Raw genomic sequence first — 17344 nt, 5'->3', positions numbered from 1 at the left:
TATTGATATTAGAGGTATTTCATGGTCTTCAAGTTAGACTTCTAAGACTTCTATAACCAAATCTTTGCGGATATAAACAACCAAGTGACTGTTGGATTAGCACTCTTTCTATTCAATGCTCTGGAAACAAGAACACCATAAATAATCACAGCAAAGAAAGAAATATTCAGGATGCTTCCTTAAAGACTTTTGAAATCATATTTAATACATTAGTATATTATAAATATGAATCTAGCTTGGATCATAATCCCAAATGACAGAACACCAAAAGTTACCATTCCAGTGAACCACATCCGTAAGGCTAAAGATCACAAAATGGCAAACACCCAGATGAGTAATTATCAAAGAATTTTTTTAATTTAAATATTTATTTGTATGTTAAAGGGGTATTAATTTAGATAAAAATGACAGAATTTCATAGGCTACTTATAGAATAAAATAAATGATAATGACTATATATATTGCAAGCATAAATATTCTGCTATAGTAAACACAATTGCTCATCCCTGCAGTAAACCAATTCCCCCTCCCTCGCCTGCACTGACCGCCTGACCGCCTGAGACTCTTTATCAAGGATGGGGCTGTGGGACTTTCCTCTTTCCACCTTGGCATTTCAGCTGCTGTTATGCGGCAGGTGTTGTTTGTATGACCCCAGTATTGAGATTTCCTGTGTGCAGCTCCCCTGTCACATCCAGTGTCCTGGGGCTCTGGCTCTTACAATCTTCCCGTCCTCTTTTCCAAGATTTACCCTGTGCACTAGTTGTACGGATGGTATCACAAATGTATGTTATGGGGTGCCCTCCCCATAACCAGGCATTTATTCTCTGCATTTTGACCTGTTGTGTCTCGGTAATAGTGCCTATTTGTTGCAAAAGATCTTTCTTTGATAAGAGGCGAGCGCTACACTTATACCTTAGTGAGACAATGAGCGCTTAGAAAGCAGTTAGAAATTGTACTGGTTTAGGAAGCTGGCTGTAGTGTTCTCTTCTGTAGTCTATGACCATGCCAGACGTGGGTAGTCGCTGGGCTTACAGCAACAGGTATGAATTTCCTCCTATTAAGAATGTCTAAAGTACGATTAGACATCTGTTGGTTAATCCCCAGGATAAAAGTGCCCTTATTGCACCATTACATTAGAGACATCTTGCCAGTTCAGTCATGGTTGTGACTCCTAAGCTTTACAGCTGGGCAGGACCACCAAATTCTCTCTCTCTCTCTCTCTCTCTCTCTCTCTCTCTCTCTCTCTCTCTCTCTCTCTCCAACTTGAATAGCAGCTATTGACACTATTAGAGCTAGTACTCAAAGGTGAGGCTTCAGGTCAATGCCAGCTCCATTTCTTTAAAACTTGTGTCTTCAAAGTTTGTGGTATCCCCAGCAATAGGACCTTACCTTCCTGTTCTGACAGGCAGCCAAGGGCACTGGCCATAGCTCATGTCTGAAATCTTTGTATGTCTCTTTCCCCACATTCTTCTATCATATTGCCACCTTAACTCTTGGTGACGTAGTTTGCTTATTTATGCATCTATCTCCTGTGTGGAAAATGATGTTTTTAGGGTGGAGGAGATGGTTCAGTGGGTAAAGCATTTGCTGCATACACACTCCTGGTGACCTGAGTTTATATCCCCAGAACGAACATAAAAACATTAGGTGCAGCAGCATGCACTCCTGTGGTGATATGAAAAGCTGAGTCCAGAGAATTGTCCAGAAGCTTGTGGACCAACTAGACTTCAGTATGTAGTACAGCAGCAGAATGAAGAGAAACTGTGCCTTAACAGGGTAGAAGTTGAAAACTGACTACCAGAACTGTCCTCTGATGCATAAACCCTGTACACACACATACACACACACACACACTGTACACATGTAATAATAATAATAATGCTACTAATAATGACGTTTTAATATAACAAATGTTCAATAATTAGGTTGACTGTGCCAATAAATGAATCAAATTTAAAGCTTAAATTCTACTTTAATTTATGATCTTACTAAAAGTACTATTATGCCTCATGAATAGGAATGACAGGGGGATTCATGATAGAAGCCAGTATTTATTTCTGCACATCAACATGCATTGGGAGGTCAGTTTGGGTTGTGTCCACCTCTCAGTTACTCCTGATGCTCTATGGGCCCATTGTCAAGGTATCATGGGGAATGTTTCCTTCTCATGCTGAGTGGACATTTTGTCAGAACGTTCCTGGCACTGTGGCTCCCGATGCCCACAAGTTGAGAGCCATATGTCCCTACAGCAAATGCTGAGAAAAACAGAACAACTCCTAGAACCCCACTACGTCAGAATGTCACATTTTCTCAGTGTGCCAGGTTCCCACTCTCCCCTCAGATTGAAACTGTTGCAAATGAATTGCTCAGCTCCATTCTAGGACACATCTCACAGTGATACCCCGCGTCGCGGTGGGCGGTAACGGAGCAACAGAGCGAGAAAGGCTGGATCCGCTTTCCCCTCTCTCAAGTGCTTTAAAATTCTCTCTAAGGTGGTTCTGACATTTGTAAAGTACAGCCTCCATGGAGCAGAGAATTTGAAGCTCCGCACAGCCACTGCTAGCGAGGCTGCACTACAGAATCTCAGATTAGGTATAGCCAGGCACACAAGTAAGGCAGGCAGTTACAACCACAAACCTCCCTTTGTTGGATGTACTAAATGAAAAAAGAAAAAGAAAATCTAAGTGTCCGTTCTTACTGTTGAAAATAGCTACTTGTTTCCTGGCTTGTTACCCACAGGCAGCGGGGTTTGCGCTGAACCAGGTGGCTTTCCATCTTACTTCATTAGCTCTCCTCTTTTTGGATATCTGCCAATATGTTCAACTTAGACAACTGAAAGCGCACAAGTTTTAAAGTGAGAGTGTAGTTCTTGCATAAAAGGTGTTTACCAAGTGGTCCAGAGTCGGAAGGTTGCTGCGTCACCTGTGTTGCTGATGCCATTACGAAATAAGGGCTTTGTGATGTTCTACTTTGCTGTCCACAAAGCAGCCAGGACTCCATACTGGAAGCATCAAAGTGGTTCATAAGGTGATGATATCAAATGCTCTCCATGGATGGTTCCAATGTGTCCAAGAACAAGAAGTAAAGGGGAGGAGGGAAGGTTTTCCTCGAGCCAGCCCCCTTCCTTCTTCCTCCCATATTCTCTCTGAGAAGAAAGTATTTTTCAAAATCACATTGCCTCTCAGGTACTACAAATTAGCATCAGGCAATAGAGCTGGGCCCTGGGAGATGGGAAAACGAGTCTTTAGTTTTCAGGTGGGAAATGAAAGCTGCCCATATACAGAAAGAAATTGGAGATTTTCCTAGGTTGCTTTCTAGGCCTGTGGTAAAGATGGTGATCAAGACCAGCACGAGGAGGGAAGGATATATTTGGCTCATATTTCCTGATCACAGTTTACCACTGAAGAAAGCTAAGGCAGGAACTCGGGGCAGAAACCAGGAGGCAGGCGCTGAAGCAGAGAACAAGGAGAAGTGATCTACTGACCAAGGAGAAGATCTCTTGCTCTTCTCATACCTCCCAGGACAACCTGCCAAGAGGTGGGATGACCCACACCCATCAGCAATCAACAAAATGTCTGTGGGGACAGACATGCGCACAGGCCAATCCAATGGAGGTAATTCCTCAATACAGATTCTGTCTTCCCAGATGTGTCCAAGGTTGTCCAGTTGATAAAACTCATTACCGCAGAGACAGGCAATGACTGAGGGGCCCCCGCCAGTTCCCAGGGCTCTCTTTCCTGCAGGTTGCATATTTTCTATGTTGGATATCAACCTCCAAGCATTTCAATTTAAAGCCATGGCTATTTTTTATTTCTCATGATTCTGCAAGTTGGCTGAACCCAGCGATGTGGCACTGCTCCATGGATTGTTAATTGAATACACTGGTATTTGGCTGGCTGCAAAACATCCAGGATGGACTCACATGCCTTCCTTTTCCAGTGGGGATGCTGGATTTTAGGAAGACAAGCCTACATCTCTTTCCATGTAACCCTTCGTTACTCGGGCGTTCATCCTGGGCTTTCGAAATTGAGTCAGGAAGCAGGATGTAAAGCTAATTGTCTTTCTAATTCTAAGTCTGTAATGGAATTTTTGTTTCTGAGTGGCAGATAAATGCATAAAAATAGGGGGAAATAGCAGGGCCCAAACCTCAGGCAAAGAACTACAGACAACTGCTGAGAAAGAGAGAGAGAATTAGGCTCTCCCACAGACAAACCTCCTTATTGGTCATCATACAACACAAAATGGTCAGCCCTGAATCATATACACACAGAAGACAATATGGGCTCAACAGCTTGTATTTACATATTGTACACACATGTGTATAAATATGTAACTATAATAATCAAAGGAAAAGGGGGTTTTCAGCCAGACATGGGGGTGGAGGTCTTGAAACCCTCCAATTACTATGAAGATAGACCAGGTAATCACAAGTTTGAGACCTGCCTAGGCTACAGAGAAAACTTAATGCCAGCTAGAGCAACTTAGTAAAAGTTTATCTCAAAATAGAATAAAAAGGAGTGGAGATAAGAGTTCTCTGAGAGAGCACAGGTGTGGCGGGCTTGAAGCCCTTGCTCAACTGCTGGCCTTGGTTTTCCCCTTTACCAGAAGGCCTAATGGAGTCTTCCTGAACATTTCACCCACAAAATCTAACGTCTTTAGCCGTCAACAATGGGAAGGGGGAGAGTTAGGATTTGATTTGAGTTTAAATTTCTCCAATGGCCTAAAACAATACTCAATAGCATAAGTACTGAGCAGGAAACTAGAAAGAACTGTAACAAGAAGAACCAACTCCAAAATCAGAGGTTTCAGCTATGGCTGCGCACATCCTTAATCCTGGCACCCAGGCGGTAGAGGCAAGGGTGTCTCTGAATTCAAGGCAAGCATGGTTTACAAAGCTGTGGGGCTCTGCAGAAACCACAGCCCCGAGAGCAACAATTCATTTGAGGCAAGAAGGCTGTCAGCTTCAGCAATACTCAGTAGCCTGTTGGCTCAAACTTTGAGAGTCTGACACTGGGCAATTTATTTCAGAAATATATAATCAAAACACAATTTGGGAAAAAAGTTTTCTGGTGATAATTCAATTGTGTGTGCACAATAAAGCTTAAGACATGACTGCATCTAAAATCTCTGTAAACTACACATATCTTCCATAATGGTGAGTTCTCTAGCTTGAATACATGTAAGGGTCAGGGAGAGGAGCTGCTGTAGTCCTGGTCATACAGATAGCTCAAAGTCACTAGGTTATTAGCCACCTTCATCCCCAGACTTGTAGGCAGAAAACGGGCTATACATCTCTCCACCTGAAGAGACAACCCTCCGTGTTTAACATTCCTGTTTCCCCCAGTGGTTCTCTGTGAGTACAAGAGCCTCCATGCCTCCTTCAGAAAAAAAAAAAAAGTTCTAGGCCAACCAGGGCCACATAAGGAGACCCTGTCTCTAAAAACAACAAACAAAAACAAAGGAGGGAGGAGAGGTAGCGGTAGAGATAGTGAGGGCAGCTCACTGCCTGTGTTCAGAGCAGTAAGGACAACCACATCACCCGTGCGGAGCTCTCCATAACTGGATCTCACATTCAGGCTTTGAGCTTAAAGTTGATAACTGAATAACGACCTTAAATAGCCATAAAAAACACAGGCAGAACTTTGAAAAGCAATGGCATTTAAATTCATGAGGACCACAAGCTTTAAAAAAAATAAATAAGGCCACAAAATTGTGTGTTAGATGAGTTTTTTTGGAACTATGTATGTGTGACATTTCTGCAGAGGTTCTGTTTAGTAGAATCCATGCTGTCCCACGAATAAAAATTTTCATAAGAAGATTACGTAATAGCTGATATTTGATACTTTATATAGTATCTGGCACTGGGAATTTTTTTAAGTACCCTCCATTAAATAAAACGCTATGTTCAAGTTCACTTATGTAAATAAAACTCCCTACAACTTTTATGTAATCCAGGTAATTATTAAATAGTTAGTCTTTGCCATCCTATTCAAAAATAAAACAGTCCTAGCTAAAATATTCTGGTGGTGACACACATGCGCCTGGATGCTCACTGTGACATTTTCAAGATAACTATTAACTTTTCTATACTTACATATGTTTAGTACCAATTTGAAACAGACTTTATTTTTGTATTTTAGCTTCATAGGGCTATTATAACAAAGTACCACAAATCGAGGATTTTAAACAGTTGCAATGTGGCATTGTGCTGATGACCAATGTGTGAAATAAGGCACTCGTAGGGTTGTCTCCTTCCTAGAGATTCAGAGGTAGTCTTCCAGTAATTAACATGGGTCAAGGTCCCCACAGTCCTTTAGATCATAAATGCATGGCTCAAATCTCTGTCTTTCTCTTCGCCTGCTGTTACCTCTGTGTGCTGTGTATCTGTGTATTCTGTCCTTTTACAAGGACGTTAATGATTGCATCCGGGGCCCACCCTAATCAGGGTGACTTCATCTCAAGTTTCATCTTATATCTTAATCATCTGTGGGAAGATGATATTTCCTCATATAATCTAGATAGGTATGTAGGTAAATAGACATAAATAAATAGACAGACAGACAGACAGACAGACAAAAATGTAAAGATAAATGTACCGCTAGTCCATTAGGAAGTAAAGCTTTCTTTGTTCAACAGTTTAGAGTCAGAGTACATTGAAATAGATACCCTTTAACCAAAAGCTCTCATGCTCACATTCAAAATATGAATCGATGCGACCTTGGCTTTATTCAGAAACTACTTTAAAAAAAAGAATGTTTTGAATGTCACCATTAAGAATTTATTATAAATTATATGTATCTGGAATTAATATTATTTGTTGTCATTTGTCGTACAGGATACCAATGGTATTGTCAGTGTTAACAGCTCTTGCTGTCCCCATTCTGTTTCTACCTGTTATTTTGTCCATTGTTGGGTGTGAGCATTGCTTAGTCATGTACTCCACACCCACAGGAGATTATACTTCTACCATTCCCTCCTGTGAGCAGACGAGCCCTACAGTTGTTAAGGACACCAGTGGAAAGTAATTAACAGCTCCCTTAAGTACTATGAAACCTGTCCATTGACGTCACTGTGACCTTAACTGGCATCGCTGAGAGAACACTACAGGAATAACAGTGATGTGCCAGGTTTATAAATTGACCAATTTAAAGTAGAAATTAAGCTTTGGTATAATTTTATACAGCCCTAAATATAGAATAATAGGAATGCCCAGAAGAGTGATAAATAGGAGAGAAAGGTGTGGAATGGATTCAAGAGAATGCTGAATCTGTAAAAGGGAAAACTTGGTCTGGAGACAGTCTATTGTACTTTAATCTTTTTATCCAAGTCCCCAATTACATTGAACCAAACAGTGCAAACAAATGAATGAATCAATCTATAAAAAGAAAGAAAAGAGAACTGCTAGCTCAGGATTTCTGATTCTCCACGGGGAGAGAAACTCGCACAGTCTAAGAGATCCATTGCAATTGTTCTCTGGTATAGAATCAATGTTTGTGGGCATGAGCCTCGTTTTTGGTAGATGCCGTTCTCGGTGGATTGATTTACGGCACTGTGATAATGGCAGCAAGGGAACAATAGAAGGCTCCATCCAGATCTTGAAAAGTCTGCTGTCTGGACAACGAGACAGGTAGTTTAGACTAACCTCAACAAGCAAATAGACATTACTACATAGAGCAGCACTCCAGCAAATAAAGGAAGGCATGATATATTGAGTACTTTGAGTACAATTGAAGGTGTTGGCTACATTAGATGAATGTCAAAAATGTTTGTTTGAGGAAGTAGCTTTAAATGAGAACCTAAAAACAGAAAGTTTCAAACACAAATACCAGACATGGAAGTTTCCTGCTAGTTCCCATCTGTAATTTAAGACCCAAGACAGTTATGATGATCCCAGATACAAATGAACAAAAAGCACTGAACAATGACCTAGTGTGGGTGGCCAACTTCCTGGGAGTTTCCCGCTATTTCCAATCTGTAATTTAAGACACAAGTCAGTTATGATGATCCCAGGTACAAATGAACAAAAAGCACTGAACACTGTCCTAGTGTGGGCGGCCATCTTCCTGATGCGTTATCCTTAATCAGGAAGTCTACATCAGGGTTGGCTTTGACTTTTACTACCAATGACAGCAATTTTTCAAATAGACTAGGTGAGTATACTTTATTCTTTTCTCAATGTCATTTTCATTGGACCTATCACTTTGGATTGTTCCAAACCTGGAAGTCTATAGAAACGCTTACTGTCAATATCCTTTTAAATCGCAGATCCCTAAATTAGTTTGGCAAATAATACAATAGTATGTACGTGGCCAAATCCACACTTAATGTATCTAAAGATTTAGTCCACCATTAACATAACATTCTGCATTTCAAGGCATTGGTAAATTAACAGTTTATTCAGAACTCCCCAAAGACTGTGGCTTTGTCGATGCCACTAGCTTGGCTACACTGTTAATTCCATCAGAGTCACTTGAACCAAGTGTTAGTGTATGTGGGAGAGAGTGCATGAGTCACTTGCCAGCACAGAATTCTTCCTGACATGGGAAGGCATAGCGTCTCAACTCCTGAGGGCAGACAGTGCAGACTTCTAGCTGAATGGTTCCTGACAATGGTGTCCTCTGAAATCATAATGGCTGGCCATGAGCCAGTGGTTATGCCACCATACAAATCACTGCTCATCTGACTCCAGTGCCTCTTTGCAATGATGAGGTGAGTTCTCAGTCCTGGTGCCCAACAAGATGTTACATTGGCTCTTGGATTTTTTTCATGGATACTCAGACTGAAATTTTTATTGAAACATTTTTCAGGAAATAGGAGGTGATAGATGCATAAAAAAACCAATGAAGAGGGTTTTAATGTGATTTCTAAAACAGCTCTGTTATTTTCATTTTCCATTTCCCATTAGAACAAAATCACTCTGTTTTTGAAACCTGGTTTTATTAATTGTTTAATAGTTATTTTCACTTTAAATTTCTCATATAATTATAGAACTAAAACAGCTTGGTTCAAACTGTTAGCTAATGATCCATATATCATTTTAGTAATTGCAAAATTTAGGCATCTTGCAGAAGATGCATCAGTTTTATAGGGACTTATATAGACATTCAAATGGTGAAAACATACTGCTGTTTTCATCAATAAATTATTCTACTTAAAATTTTACTGCAAGTTATTTTCCTGCAATATATTATAAGCATAAAAATTAGTAAGCTAGCTTGAAAATGTGATCTTCCATGAAAAGTCCTAGGTAATTATCTTTTTAATGGCTAAAATAGATACAGGATATTATATAAAAGGGAAATTGATATAAATTAAATCTAGGTTTTATGGAGTCATCCTATTCAATTGGAATTATATACTAGTTAAATTATTTAACCAAACTTCGTCTTCAACTCTGAAATAATCTTTCAACTCTAAATGCCAGCTTCTTCTAGGAATAACTTCTCTAGGAGCGTTAACATTAAAAGATATAAGCATTTTCAACGGTGGGACAGCAATTGCTCAAAAGGAACACAGAACTCAATACTGAAACAAGCAGCACACAGTAAAACCGTAAGAATTATTTTTTTCCTGGATACAGTCAAGGCTATCAGAATTCTTTCTCTTTCTGTTTTAACTGGTGTTCACCAAGCAAACTGTTTTCTTATCCACTCCACATAAGAACTAAGCAAATGTAAAAACTGTAAAAGCCTCTTTAAAATATGGTTAATAATTCATAAAAGAAATGAAGGAGATAATTGAAAAGATGTCTTATGGTTTGAAAAGGCCTTCCAAATATTCATTAAACATTTAAGTAAGTAGATGTGCAGAAGATGTTTCTGACATTGGCGTTGGTTTGGTGGTATTTCTCTCATCAGATGGAAGTGCTGTGTGTTATGCAGAGTGCATGGAGTTCATTCATGCATAAACAATATCATTTTCATAAATTAAAACCTCCCCTGCAGAAGGAACATCTGTGCCTGCCTTTGAATAAAAGATGGTGGCATGTGAGCTACTCCCTGACTGACTGAAAGAATCCCTATGCTTTAGAGTGAAATTATAAACACAAAATGAAAGACAAAAAGAATGAGACGGAACCTTCATCCTTCGTTTCTACCCCTAGCAAAACCCAGAGTCTAGCTTTCTTTCCTTTCTGTTTTAAATGTCGAGGTTCTCAAAGCTCTGCTCTGGGTTCTTCTGTTCACTATAGCAACAGTTTTTAGTTTACATGGAGATGTCTAATTTTAATTACAGGTGAAATTGAGCTGCTTAATAGATCAGATCAGACCTGAATGTTCACTTCATGGTTTCCTGTGCTGGCAGGCAGGAAGTATTCAAATACCAGCATTATGTCTCTCAAAGTCAGAATGGGAGAAGAAGCCAGGATAGGGGAAGCAACAGCTTGATTCCTAAAGAACCGCTCTGATTCACTTGGAAAGAGATTGCTGTATTTGGGATAAAGTTGGGACCAACGTAAATGTATTTCTGCGTGTGATGAAGGCTGATGGAAAGCATGTGTAAACGATGTATGTTAAATTACACTCATTTTTTGAATGTTGCAGTGTCCCTTACTTCTGCTGTCACAGCGTGATGCAACCCCATTGGCAGTGTTATTACGATGGCTAATTGTTCCTGTCCATTAGATTACCCACATTTTTCTGGAGCAGCTTGCTAAATGAGGTCAGCTTTCTGGAACCCTTAAATCACCAATGAGGAGATGAAAGGAACATGGTTGGGAAGGGAGGTAGGCATCCAGGGCGGCCTCCCAATGAGAGCAGGAACAATGGAGTTACTAAAGACAGTAATCAGAGAACCACAGTAGAGCCAGGGTACAACTGCCAAAATGTTATTCCCTAGGAATCCAGACTGCCAGTCATTTCTCATGGGAAGGGAAATGACAATTTTTTAAGTTGACTTACCAATGGAAAGATGTTAAGTCGTGGTGTGTGTGTGTGTGTGTTTATGAAATCAAAATTCAAAATACTAGGACTGCAAAGGAGACTGGGGAGCAATATACCTTCCTGAAACAGAATACAAACAGTATATTCTTATGTACAAAAAAAATCACTAACACTTTTGTGGAAAAATTATTGAACTCATCTCAAGACACTTATAGAGCGATTAGAAACTGCCACATTTTCTGGGAATCTTTTAATTAATTAATTTCCCTACAATATCAGATAAATTTTGAAATTATATCACTGTTTTGAAAGAAAACTATTGAGTTCAGGAAAATTTACAGGTAATAGAACCCTAAGAAAATATGCAAATTGTTTGTTTTAAAAGCGTAAACAAATTAAACTAAGGCATTTGTGTGTTTCTGGCTAATAACTAAGTAAATCCACCTTAAAATAAAAGAAACAATTATTTAAACAAATAGTAACAAACACATGGGCAAAAAAAAAAAAAAGAGTCTACCCAAAGCTAAAGAAATGTAAAGAAAAAGCACAGTAGTTTGTCCAGTTTCCTTCTACAGCCCAGTATTCCAAAGAGTGAAACGGGAACTAGATCTATTACCTATGAGGAAGCGATGACTCCCTAAGCAAGGTGACTTTTCCAACTAGTTCTGGGCATTTTTAACTCAGCAAATGCAGAAGCCGATCCCCCTGGGTACAACTGTATCCGTTAAAAACCACTTTTGGGAGAAACAAAACAATTGTTTGGATTTTCAAGACTATTTTTATTGCCACTGCATGAGTGTTCTCTAAATTGTGCATTGCACCATAATACACAGGATTACAAACAAGATTACAGCACAGCTCAGTTCCGGTAGTACCAGCATCACACTGCAGACAGCACTTATCTGGACTGCATCTTCACATGCGATAGCTATTGTTCTAATTAGGAATTCAATGATTTGAGTTTTATTTACGCTACTGTACTAACTGACTACATAGGTATAAATCCAACAGTAACAACCTGAATAAATTTAGGCTCAGATTTATTACATGAATAGATGACAAACCCCACCATTTGTTGAACTATGTATAAAATCATGCATTTATATTTTCTGGAAACATCAATAGCTTCAGACACTCCGTAAAATCATGAAATTCAAAGAAAAGACTAAAATGAACAAGTGCAAATTGTATGTGATAGTCAAGCAGCTTTTGATTTAAAGGAGTGTGTGTTGGCATTTATTTATAATATGTATATACAAGCTTGTGCAAGTCATGAATTGATATGTTTTGATAAGGAATGCATCTTTTTTATCTTCTTGAGTGTTATGGATCTGGTTTCTATTTTAAGGAGAAGGGACGACTTTAAAGTGAAATGGATTGCTCAAATTGTGCAATTTGTTTTGTGTATTTTTTTACAATTAGAGAAGAAAGAAGTGCTAAGGCAACGCAATAACTTTCTAAGCACTTTTCTGCTGGTTTAAATTAGTTAAATTATTTTGTATAAATTAGATATAATTCTACTTTTCTGATATGTATAAAAATTGATGAAGCTGCATGGTTTTAAAATAGGAAATCCACATTATAAAAAGTCATTAAAAATTCTGTACAAAATCACAACAAAATAATTCGGCATGGGAAAGGTAACAAGTAGTAAAATGCTGGTTGAAAAATATAGATTTATATATATTTTAATTGGCCCATTACTAGTTTAAAAATTGCATAGATCCTAATTATTGCTTGTGATTTTTTTATCCCGATCAGATAATTAATATGATCTGAATACAGCTACACGAAATTCGTGGTACACATTTCCTTTTTTACTTTACTGTATTGTTATTATTTTTAAAATAGAAGAGCTATAGAAAACAATACATAAGGTGAACAGGAACTTTGATTCCCTGTCTCTTCCAAAGGCAGTAACGACAATAAATACATATATCACTTGAAGCTTCGAGTATTTGCCCTTTGCAGCAATCATAGCAAAAAAGGCTGCCTTCTGTAAACACGACAGACACTGTAAGCACAGTGGGTTCGTTTCCCGGGCGTGGTGAAACTGACGTGCCTCTAATCGTGAAAGATGGCATTGAGCTGGGCACTCATGACTCGCTCATGATGCGAATGGCTATCGAAAGACATAATATTGTCTATGGGGATCTCGCAGCGAGGGGCAGCGGCACCAGAGAAGATTGATCCGTGGCTTTGGGGCCCTGCCAGGGTCGCTGCAGGGTAGTGCATGGTAAAGGCATAATTTTTTTCAAACTCGGCGGATGGTTCGTGTTTGAAAGAGAAGTTGCCATTGATGCTGAGCGGCGGGCTAAGGGGTCCGTCGAAGGAAGGACTGGTGCAATCTGTCAGGGGGCTCTCAAAGAAGGGCTCCAGGGCAGCGCTGTAGGCATGTGGCGGCGGCTTGACATGGAAGACGTGGGAGCTGTCCATGGTGCCATAGGGAGGGCTCGGTAGCCCAGGGGACTGGTAGGAGTACGGGTGCACCGGAAAGGAAGCGCTGGCAGTGGGCAGATGCGGGGGCATGTCCGGGTTCTGCTCGGGCAGGAAAGTCCGTGGGTTGAGCTGCAGGCAGCCAGCGACCAAGTTGGTGGTAGGCTGGGACAAACCTTTGCAGAGCGTTTGAACGAAGGAGACCAGGTCAGGGCTTTTGCCTGAGCGCAAGATCTCTGACAGAGCCCAAATGTAGTTTTTGGCCAAGCGCAGAGTCTCGATCTTGGACAGCTTCTGGGTCTTGGAGTAGCAGGGTACCACTTTGCGCAGGTTGTCCAGCGCTGCGTTCAGTCCGTGCATGCGGTTCCGCTCACGGGCGTTGGCCTTCATGCGCCTTAATTTAAAACGCTCTAGGCGCGCCTTGGTCATCTTTTTCTTTTTGGGTCCCCGTCTCTTGGGCTTTTGATCATCCTCCTCCTCTTCTTCCTCCTCCTCTTCCTCCAGGTCCTCATCTTCATCCTCCTCTTCTCCTCCATTTCTCAGAGAGTCTTCCTCCGCATTCATGGCTTCGAGCTCGTCCTCCTTCTTGTCTGCCTCGTGTTCCTCGTCCTGAGAACTGAGACATTCATCTGTCCAGCTTGGGGGACCTTGGGGCTGAGACTCGCCCATCAGCCCGCTCTCGCTGTATGATTTGGTCATATTTCCACTTCCTGTATTCAACAGGGAGGGAGGCAAGCAGAAAGAAAAAGAAAGAAGGAAAATGCAAAATACCTACTAAATTTAAAAGTTAGATGAACCTTCAACTCCCTCTCCCCAATCCTTCAGAAAAGCACACGATTAGAAACACACGAGTCCGCTGCAAAATGGATGCCTCTAGGAAAAGTTGAACGCAGCACTTCATGCTGGCATGTTTGTGCCTCGCTGCTGCGTAGTAGAGACAGTGCTGGGGCTGTCAGGGATGGCTGTGGGTACATTTCCTAGTGATCAGCTTAAGTGTGTGCAGGGTGATTCGATGCCTGATCAGATGCCTGTGTTGAAACAAGTGCTGTATGCATGTTTTTCTGCAAGTGTCCCAAGTCACTTCCCTCTCTCTCTCTCTCTCTCTCTCTCTCTCTCTCTCTCTCTCTCTCTCTCTCACACACACACACACACACACACATGACTAGTTTGGAAATGGAACATTCAGACCCCATCTCTGTTCTGGTTTCTCGGTACTTAGAGGTTTAAATAAATAGAGGAACCATTACGTAATTTACTAACACTGACCCGGATTTGTAAGAAGATTATCCAGAAGGGAGATTGGAGGCCAATGCAAGAGCAAAAGTAGTTTCTACCAAATTATGCTCCTATCAACGACACATTTGGCCACAGAAGTGGGCACACGTCCTCCGTCTTTCCCTTGCCTTTCTTTCCTCTCCTCACACCCCCTGCTAAATTCCCACCTTGTACAAAAGCTCTGGCTCCCAGGCGAGGCTCTCCCACGCGCCGGGGATCAGGTGCCGAAGGCTCCTCTCTAATAAACAGCCCATTGAAAGGGCCGCCTGCTCTTTATTGGGGCTTTTCAAAGTTCGCCTCAGACCTCCCTTTAAAAGATTGAGTAATTACAATGGTCAGCGATTGGCAATGGTGAAGGTGCCGCTTCTAATAAGGACTGGAAAAAGCCTTTAGTAAAACAATTGAATGTCTGGCCCCAGCAGAAGCTGCTGGGGACTTGGCCGCCTCTGGAGCAGTAACAGGTAGCAGGAGAAGTCCTCTTTCCTACCTCTCTCTTCCCCCACATTTGAGCTAAACTATCTCAGAGTCCGATCAGTTTCCCAGGCTGTGCATACTCTATGCCCCTGGCATAAATAGTTTCAAATTCACAGTGCACCTAAATATCTGCACACAAAATAAAACTCTGGGGAGCAGGCAATTCTTTCCTCACCGGAATGAGTGAGAACGTGAAGTGGTTGTTTGCTTTAGGGACTTTCAAATAATCGCTTACAAATAATTACAGTTCCCCCCACAAACATCCTAAAAGCTCCTCTACTATTAAAAATTAAATTTAATTAGAAAGCCTGCGGGAGGTACTTGAGTGCTGGGACTCATTATGTGCGAGAACTTGTGGGCAATTACGGGGAGGGCCACTGATTTCAATACACGGACGTTCATCTCCACGAATGTGCGCATGCAAAGTACCAAGGTACAGTTCTTCAATTAATGCTTTTATTTTCGAGAGAGGAAAAAATAGGAATCGTAATTACCTGTTGTTAGAAGGTCCTAAGCAGTGACGATCTCATAACCCTGGAGCCTCGGGGCACCGTGCCTTCTACGTGGGCGAATTCCTCGTGTCCCGGTGGCGCGGCGCTAGGGTTATATAGCCGTGTTGCTGATGCTGAGCGCGGGCGGGGCCGCGAGCTGAGCAACGAGCAGGTCTCTGCGCCCCACAATCGCGCACGCGTCCGGACTGAGCGCGTCCCGCCCCCACTCACCCCTCCCCAGAACTCCCCTCCCGCCCCCTTCCACCACCACTCCCCTCACCCCCACAGTACCTCCGCCCCTGCTCCTTCCTCCCCGGCATGCGCCATATGGTCTTCCCGGTCCAGCCAAGAGCCGGGAACCACGTGACCTGCCTATTTGTATGCCGCGGAGCGCTCCATTCCGGCCCCTTTGTGGCCAGAAGAAAGTGGCCCATCTGTCGCCAGTTAGAGACTCCGTGGACCTGTTTTTACCCGCAGGAGAGATTAACCCTTTGTGGCGGCAGAAGGCAGAGGATGTAGAGGAGGGGTTTGCTGGAGGCGAGCGGGAAAGGTTAAGATGACTGTCTAGGTCCTAGCCTGAAGCTTGTCTAGCGTGGAAAGGGAGACAGGTGAACCAGGCACAATTAGGGAGACTGGAGTGAGCTGAAGAACCCTCCTCTTGACAATGGTCTGTGCAGCTTGACGCTCTGTCCTCTCGGAGAGGCCCATCTCTTGGCTTCTATCCCTTGGCAGCCACTTTGCTCATTGGCACCAAAGGGTGGCTGGCTTCTAATCTCCATCACCCCTCAAGGCAATCGTATATTTCATATAAAAATGACCTCATTCGGAAACATAGCTTTGACTAGTTCTCACCCTTCCTGACTAGATCACCCTCTCCCACCTGCCACTGAACTCCCAAAATGCGACCCTTCGTATTCTAGTCTTCACGGGCTCCTATTCCCTATGACAGTTTTCAAATCTGACCCTTAGAATTCTGTGCCTAAAGCTAGGTTTTCCCAGCTGCCTTTCCACTGGCCTTCAGAAGCTTCTGTAGAAAAACATGACCTCACCTAGCCTGTCTAGGGAATGCTGAGATTCAACAACCCTATGGTCCCAACTTGGCATTTTATTCCTGACACAGACCTTAGTCTCAACCTCAGTCTTCTTCTAGCCCATGGTGCTCAATCTCCAGAATCCTCGGTCAGAAAACTCTTAAAGAGAGGTTGCAAAGGCACTTAATTTAAGTCCTCTTGAAAGTGTTAACACATCTTTGTTCGGAGGGGTCTCCAAGTCTCCAAGCCCCTGATTTGACCAGGCCTCTCTATCTTTTGAGTCAAGCAAAGCCTATTCTGGAAGAAAGGTCTTTATCTATTCTTAAATAAAGATTCTCTTTTTTCTCCTTCTTAACAAGGCATGTTCCAGAAGAATACCCCTCCACACCTCCGTGCAATGCAGGGAGAGGAGGAAGAATGGCTCCTTTCTCTTCCAGTTCCTCTTCTAAGTAAGCCTTCATTAAGTTCTTGCTCTCCTCAACCCCTTCCCAATAATTGTATGCTACTTGAATTGCTTAAGTAAAGGGAATTGCCCTCGAGTTTGCAAACAGCATCAGGGTTGAAGGACTGGAGTGGGATAGGTATGGGAAGCAGGAGGGGGAGAGGGTTCTAAGGAGATTCTCAGCACATAGAGGTATTGGATATAGTCTTCCAGACCCAGAAAAGCAAGGCACTGTGGGAGTTCTTTGGTGGCCCCAAATTTGGTACCCATAGTTCTATGGTTCCTGAGCAGAATTGACTGGAGTTTTGCCTTTTC

The 17344-nt window shown here is 41.9% G+C and overlaps 1 protein-coding gene across 1 annotated transcript; it reads right to left on the bottom strand.

Annotated features, from left to right (window-relative positions):
- Positions 1-11645: 11645 nt before the first annotated feature.
- Neurod1 (neuronal differentiation 1) lies at positions 11646-15759 on the bottom strand. Its single transcript, XM_057755421.1, has 2 exons — positions 15560-15759; positions 11646-14026 (listed from the first exon to the last, which is right to left on the bottom strand). The coding sequence occupies exon 2, from the start codon at positions 14013-14015 to the stop codon at positions 12945-12947; it is 1071 nt and encodes a 356-aa protein (XP_057611404.1). The 5' UTR covers positions 14016-14026; positions 15560-15759; the 3' UTR covers positions 11646-12944.
- Positions 15760-17344: the final 1585 nt, after the last annotated feature.

The sequence above is a fragment of the Chionomys nivalis genome, chromosome 22 (assembly GCF_950005125.1).
Source record: "Chionomys nivalis chromosome 22, mChiNiv1.1, whole genome shotgun sequence".
Lineage (NCBI taxonomy): Eukaryota > Metazoa > Chordata > Mammalia > Rodentia > Cricetidae > Chionomys > Chionomys nivalis.
The sequence above is the reverse complement of the archived record's forward strand: the minus strand, read 5'-3'. Positions and strand labels throughout refer to the sequence as shown.